The sequence below is a fragment of the Rhincodon typus genome, unplaced genomic scaffold (genome assembly GCF_021869965.1).
Source record: "Rhincodon typus isolate 14 unplaced genomic scaffold, sRhiTyp1.1 hic_rhity00008981, whole genome shotgun sequence".
Classification (NCBI taxonomy): domain Eukaryota; kingdom Metazoa; phylum Chordata; class Chondrichthyes; order Orectolobiformes; family Rhincodontidae; genus Rhincodon; species Rhincodon typus.
Window position 1 is genome coordinate 1 of NW_025974619.1, and position 7,996 is coordinate 7,996.

The window sequence follows — 7,996 nt, forward strand, 5'->3', positions numbered from 1 at the left end:
CATTAGCTGGGTTTCAGTTGGAAGGATCAGGAATTGATTTTTCTTTTGTTTAGGGGAATAACCCCTATCTTGGAAAGTTTTGTTTCACAGTTCACAGAAATCCTGGTTGAAGTTAGATGTATGAAAAATTTTGTCCCAGAGAAAAGTGTTTATTCAGAAATGTTATGAAAAAAGTTACCTCAGTATAGGGATTTTAGTTTGAAATTTCCAGACCAGAAGTGTTTGGTTAGAGTCTTAAAGGGATTATTCAAAGTTGAAAAGCTTTAAGGTTAATTATGTGACTAATCATATGTAATTATATGTAAATAGGTTGGTTTATTCTATTTTATTTTCTATCTAATAAACTTCTATTTTATTGTTAAAACCAAGTTGGCAGCACTGCATGCTTGCATTTCAGTGAATAACCACTTCACTAAATAAAAGAACAATAAACCATTAAGCCAGATTACAGTTTGGTATGTGACTTTTCTCGTAATAACATGAGCTGGGATCAGAACACGTAATAAATAGAACGGATTTCACATTGCACATTATTTACAGGAATTTCCTTACATAATTGAGAAAAGAATATTGGTGACTTAAAATAGTTAAGTAGCACTCTATATATTTACCTCCAAACCAAGCAGTAACTCTTCAGGGAAACATTCTGTGTTCCAGTGGTGCATTCAGTCAATTATAAACGTGAGATTGACGGACATGACACACTGGTTTAAAATATCTTATTTGGCTAAACATGTCAGGTTTTTGTTCAACTGTGATGTTTTTAACATTTATGGTTCGGAAGCTATGCCATGTACATCAACAATGATGCAGTTGCTGCAGCGTACCAGCAGATATCAATGTGTTGTTATATAGAATGAATGATACTTAATAAATTACAGAGGCACTTTCTGACATCATGTAATTTGGACTACATTTCACAGAGACAGCTATAATACAGTGTGAGGTACTCACACGACATCCAGATGAACTCCAGTTGTTGTAAACTTCATCCCAGTATACACACTGGGACATAAAAGAAGTGAAAGCCACAGTAATATTAGTCAGTTGTGAAGAGTTTAGATCTGGAACAGGTTTCACAGATAAATAATATATTCCAACTCCATGTATCAACTCAGCAGCAGAAATAAGCCAGGTATATTTTGCATCTGATTGGAAAATATGAAGTAAAATATAAACATATTAGAAAAACAGTATCATTTTGACGGGAAAGTGAATAAATGTTTGGATTAAAAAAAAATTCTGATGAATGACTAAAGAAATAGGACTAAGGGGATAGCTGTTTCAGACAGCTGGTAGAGCGGGATGGACTGAACAATCTGCTCCAATGCTGCAAAACTCTATGGGCTGAATCTTAATTTTTTTTAGGTGCAAGTTACCTAGAATTTTTTTTGGAGGGTTTCTCACTGCAAGGCCTAGCAAGCCTTCTCACTGCATCTTACTGAACTCACCTCATTAACTACCCACCTTTCACCCGATTCCATCCTACCATCTTACCATGCACCGTTCCCAGAACAAGATGACCCGAAGCAGATACCCAATGAGAAACCAGCATCTCATGCCATCTTTAAAAGCACGTTGTGCACCCTGAAAGCATTATGGATCTGGAGCTGCCCTGCACATTTCCTGACATTTGTCCCATAAATGTCAAAAAAGGGGAAATTGCTGCCCCACTTTGTCCCAGGGGCCCTTGTGGATGGGGTGACGCACAGACAGACATCCTCTTATCCTAGGGCCAGCAGTGGAGACCATAACACCAGACCATGCCAGCCTGGTCCGAGGTTGCCACCTGGATCAGTGCAGTCTCTGCCACCTGGAGGAATGCACAGCAATGTAGGAAGACTCTGCCACCATCACTACCTCATACTCTCTCTCTGTCTGCTTCTGTACTCATCTACCACTCTCAGCATTGCCAGCAACATTTGCCCCATGCACACTCACCCACCTCAAGCCCTGGCAGCGTTAAACCTGCATGCCCTCTGTGCTGCTTACTCACATGCTGGGAACAACATCATCTGCACCAACATTGTCCCCTGTTTCACAGCCCCAGTACCTGCCTGTCTCTCATTCCAGAAGGGAAACAGCCCATAATAAGGCAGAAAGAGTAAAGAGGTTGGTGGGCTGCCCAACATTTGGCTCCCCAGCCCTTTGTGGAGAGCATCATAACTCTGAAATGTAGTGAGGTACTGGTGCTATATCCAACATGGAAGTCCTTTGGAGCAAGGAGTGAGCTAAAGTTGTTGGGTGCCCACTCTGACTTTTGTGTCTAGAATTCCACATTTGACAAGATAGGAAGCTGAATATTAATGAAGTGAGTTCTGTCACTAAAAAGGCATTTAACAAGCAAAGATCCCTCTTGGTTGGCAACTAATTGCTGCCTAGACAGAAACTTGTCTCACCACACGCCAGGTTTGTAAAGAATACAACAAGATACGCCCAACATCAAGATAGGCCTTGATAGGGCTTATCATTCGAATCTGCCACTACTCTCAGCATAGCCCGCAGACCCCTCGGTAAGATTCCTCCCAAAGTGTTTACAAAAATGTGGCACTCCACACAAACATTAACAGAAACAGACCCATTAAAGCAAAAGAGTTTTTGTTTGATTTCTTGTAGCCTGTTCGCCCTGTAAAAATTTGCTAATGCCACTATTTCTTATTGCTTTAATTTTTTCCTTCATCTTACCTCCAGTATATTGAGTATTAGGTAGCTGTGTGGAAACTAGAAAGTTGGTCTCATTTGGTTCGTCTGCATAGTTGAAGTATAGAAGCAGGGGAATGCTTTGCTCAGGTTCCAGGTGAATCAGTAGAGTTCCACTTTCTGAGGTTACATTCACTTGAATGGTGGTGAGATTGTTTCCCAACTTAAATTCTGTCCGATTTTCATGCATCACATTAGATCTAGGAAGTATTATCTGCGATGGAAACATTCTATTTTACAATCAGATGTTGTGGAAATGTGGTCCCATGATTTAACAGAAAATATCCTCAGTTTACGATAGAGTTTTTTGGAAGAGGTCAATGTAGTGCTGTCAAAGTCTCCTTTTCCTTGTCTATGTATGTTTTTTCAAACACACACATGCTGTACCATTACCTATTTAAAGGAATTTAACAATCACTGATGATCGATTTGATGTTTGAAACCCCAAAGCAAATAATTTTTTTTTTTGTCAACAATAGTTTAAAGATACTTTATTGAACCAATTAGACTCCAATATTATTAGAATTGCCCCAGTGATGTTGAAATCCTAATTACAAGTAACTAAGGCAAATTTAGGATCCAGTTGAGTGACGCACCACAGTAATTGATCTTTTATGTACATTTTTAAAAATAATTTTTGCTTAGAACTTTTATTATTTATTTTTGGGAAGTGAGCATCATTAACAAGGCCTACGTTTATTGCTCATTGCTAATTGTCCTTGAGAAGGTACGGTAAGCTGTCTTTTTTAAACTGCTACATTTCCTGTCATGTAAGTGCACACTGTGTATTGAAGATGCCAGAACTATTTGTACCTCTAGTCAAGCTGTTTTAGTGCAGCTAGAGGCTGCCAGTTTGGAAGGTGCTGCCACAGAAGCTTTGGTGAGCTGCTGCAATGTTTCTTTTGGGTGTTACACACTGTTGCCACTGTGCATCAGTAGTAGAGAACATGAATATGTAATGCAATGGACGGGGTGCTGATCAAGTGATTGCTTTGCCTTGAATGCTGTTGAGCTTCTAGAGTTCTTATGGCTGCACTCATCCAGACAAGTAGAGAGTACTCCTCAAATTGAGATTTGTAGAAAGGCTTTTCTGGGATGAAGGTCTCATTCTGTGCAGAAACATGTTAGGCCTACAGCATTGGAATTAAAAAAAAGAAAGGTAATCTTATTGAAACAAAAAAAAAGTTATCCTAAGGGAACTTGTTAAGGTTGATATGGGACGAATATTTCCTCTTCTGGAAGACTACATCTCGTGAATGCAGCTCAAGAATAAGAGGCCTCCATTTGATGAAGGAGCAAACCAAGAATTTATTTTCTGTCAGAGGAACATTAATCTGAGGAATTCTCTTCCAAATAAAGCAGTGGAGGCTTGGCCATTGAATTTATCCAGTTGAGTTGGTTAGAATTTTGATTGACAAGGGAGTAAAGTGTTATAGGGAGCAGGCAGGAAAGTACAGTTGAGACCACGTTATGCAGTGACATAGCAGACTCAAAGAACCGAACGGCCTACTACTGCTCCTCAGTCCTATGCTGCTGTGTATGTTTGAGGGAGTAAGGAGGTGAGTGACTCATCAAGTGTCTGGAGCCTCACATCTACTTCACCTGACGAAGGAGAGAGGCTCCGAAAGCTTGTGATTTCAAACAAACCTGTTGGACTATAACCCAGTGTTGTGTGACTTCTGACCTTGTCAACCCCAGTCCAACACCAGCATATCCACATTAAAGCAATGTGGTTGACTCTTAACTGTTATCTGGGCAATTAAGGATGGGCAATAAGTGCTGGCCTGGACAGTGACGCTGCCATCCCGTGAATTAATAAAAAAAAATTTTTAGATTGGATTTGTTTTGCTTTTTGTGGATGCTACATACCCTGAGCAATTTCCCACATTATTGTGTATGTGCCAGCACTGTCTTCTACTCGAACAGCCTGACTAGAGATGCAAATAGTTTTGGAGCACAAGTGGTCAGTTCTGCTGGTGGGATATTGTCGTGGTGTTCTGGTTTACAAACTTCAGAAATGCCATTGGCCTCAACTATACTTCAGCTTGGAAATTCTTATTGTTGGTGCCATTTAATAATTAAACCTGGAAGGGGATGGATTGGAGATGTGTTTAAGATTTTATATTTTTGTTCTTCTCCTTGTCAATGCACTTGGCCTTGAATGGTAAAATTATCCCCTAAATGGCAACATTTTCTTCATTGATTATGAAGAAAGGGATGACAACTACAGCATTCAGCATTCAAAAATGAATTCAACAACTTTAGATCATGAACGCTGCTTGCTTATGAACCATCACCAACACCCCCACCACCCTCACCCACACCCTTATCACCCCCATACCTTGTTTTACATAGGTTTGCTCTCAGTACGGCTTACCTATTTTCTGCTATTAAGACCCATCATAAATACCTACTTTTCAACAATATTGCTTCTCTGCTACCAGAATAGCTTTGTCTTTTGCTCTGAGACACCAGAAGGATATAAAAGGATATGATCTGAAAAATTAATACAGGCAAATGAAGTATATAAGACCAGTCTGTCTCATTTGCCAATATAACCAGTATATTCCCTGGAGTTTTGACGAATGAGGATAAATCTAATTGAGGTATGTAAGATGCTAAAGGGGATTGACAAAGTAGACATAGAAAGTATGTTTCCTCATATGGAGAGTCCCAGAACAAGAGGTCACAATTTTAGGATCAGGGATAGCAAATTTAAAAGACAGACGTGGAAAAATTGCTTCTCTCAAAGGATCATGAATCTATTGCGTTCACAGGTGATGGATGCCGGGACATTGAGTAAATTTAAGGAGGAGATAGACAGTGTTTTAATTAGTAAAGGTTAGTATAAGGGTTACAGACAGTGGGCAGGAAAAGAGTTGAGGCCGAGATGAGATCAGCCATGATCGTATCAAATGGCAGAGCAGGCTCGAGGGCCTGTAATATGTAACTGTTTGTCCCCTCCAGTGCATCTTTACCATCTGTTTCATTTGCTCCTTCTCCACTTTTTATCTACAGCATAAAATCCATAACTTTTCTAGCCCACTTCAGTTCTGAACAATAGTCATAGTAGACTGGAAAGATGTCTGTTTCTGTCTGTTTCTCTCTATACAGATCCTGCCTGATCTATTGAGTTTCTCCAGCATTTTCTGTTTTATTTCAGATCTCCAGCATCGACAGTACTTTGTTTTTACTTTTGTTATAATGTAATTTATAGATTTACCTCAATGTCCTCTGTCAGGTTCTGGACAGAATGAATTGTGCCGTCTATTGATGTCAATTTCAGACCACTCACAGCTCCTGAAACTTCATTCTTCCTTGTCCACATGAACGGATTCACTGAAAAACTCACCATCTAAACAAGGGTAAATCCTTACTATTTGCTAGATTTCAATTACAATCACTGTGATTTTCAGTGAAAAATGGAGAAAATGGCAAAATGTGATCTCCAAAACAATCATTCAAATCCCAGAGAATGCTGGAGAAGCTCAGCAGATCTGGCAGCATTTGTGAACAGAGAAACAGAGTTAATGTTTTGGGATGAGTATGACTCTTCACTAATTCTTCATCAATTTCAGTTCTGATGAAGAATCATACTATACTCGAAACATTAACTCTCTTTCTCTCTCCACAGATTCTGCCAGAGCTCCAGCATTTTCTGTGTTTGTTTCAAATTTTCAGCATCTGCAGTATTTTTCTTTTAATACAAATCCTGAACTTCATGTACTGAAAATGGAGAGATGACCTCCACCTTTGATAATAGCATAAAATCAGCAGCCCATTCTGCACTCTTCTTTTGCATTGAGTTTGACTTTCTCCATTTAATTAAGAACTAAATGAAGTGAAAATAACCAGGATCAGGCAATGAATTTTCTTTAAAAAAATCTATTACTATGGCATAACCAGAGTTTCTTCCTAAATAGCTCTGGAAAATGTAATTGTAATTGTAAATGAAATGCAAAACTAATCAGATCTATAATTTGTAGAGGAAGTAAATACTTCTGTTTCCATAATGTCTCCATAAGTTCCAGTGCTTACACTAAATGGGAAGGAATTAAGGGCAGAAAATTCCTGGGGCCTCTTGTGACATTAATCTGAAGTGAAATCCCTACTTATCCATGCAATTAAAAAAACTTTTGTCCTAATCTGGACGCACTGTAACCAGAGAATTCAATTGATTTTTCTCAGAGTTTACTAATTTACTGCAAAGCCACCCATAAGTATTCACCGAAGGCTTCAAAGGGTGTATTCAGAAGATTTTCTTGAGGAAGCCCAGGAATACCCTGAGATGCTGCCTTTTCATAGTGAGGAACAGACGTAAAATATACCAAGTGGCCTTCAAGTGGAATTTATAGGTTCTGTCCAAATCTTCACAGAATCAGGATCCAATCTATATTCATCTGAGGATCTAAATGAGATTTTACACCTTCTCTAGCCCTGAAATTTTAGATTCAGTTTTCTCACCGACTCAGAGACTTTCCATGTTGATAATCAAATTTATATCTTTTATTAAAGCCTAAAAATGATTATGATTAGGTTTTTATACTCTTCAACAAAGTGGGACAGTGCTTTGAATAAAAGGTGTTGTTTTAGATATTTTCTTCTGCTTTAAAAAAAAAATCGGTGTTGAAACACCATTAAAATCTCCTTCCTTTATTTGATTAAGGATAGCAATGAACACAATGTAAAAGTGGTGGCATACCATAATAAACTACAGTGTGCACAGTAACCATGAGGTATAAGGCCCCTCTAAGTGACTTCCTCACAGCAGCTTGAGTTCATACATAATGCATTATAACTCTGACCCTGACCACATTTAAAAAGATGCAAAATGAAAGACCCCACTGATAAATATTGTTCCAGCTTGTCGCTAGTTGTACCCCATTTTCATGCATTCCATCTTATTCTAGAGACTACTTTCAAAAAGGGCAATTGTTTCCCTCTATTCCAATAACAACACATAATTAGGAGATACTTTGCAAACTATTGTATGGTATAAAGAAACTCAAGATGGGTTGTCAAATATGGATGGAAAATTTAGATGATAAATGAAACATAAAGGAAACGAGATGTTATTATTTTGCATCTCAATTGTATTGTCAGGGGAAAGTCATTGCAGTTCAAATATAACAAAAGATTGTCTAAGACTGCATGGACATTCAACAGGTTACCCCCGAAGAGTGGTTTATTTTGTGTCTGAGTATTGCACTCAGTTTAAAAGTTATGTGAATACAGAAACTATGGAGCTGATTTTTGCCACTGCTTTCAGATGCCAAAAATTGTGTGGCTGAATTCC

The 7,996-nt window shown here is 38.5% G+C and overlaps 1 protein-coding gene across 1 annotated transcript; it reads right to left on the reverse strand.

Annotated features, from left to right (window-relative positions):
• Positions 1–954: 954 nt before the first annotated feature.
• Positions 955–6,023, reverse strand: LOC125482340 (polycystic kidney disease protein 1-like 2; the record flags this gene model as incomplete). The annotated part of the gene is made up of 3 exons (XM_048594395.1): positions 5,924–6,023; positions 2,686–2,914; positions 955–1,148 (listed from the first exon to the last, which is right to left on the reverse strand). Coding segments are annotated over exons 2-3 (399 nt in total), but the record flags the coding sequence as incomplete, so codon positions are not given.
• Between the last annotated feature and the right edge of the window lie 1,973 nt (positions 6,024–7,996).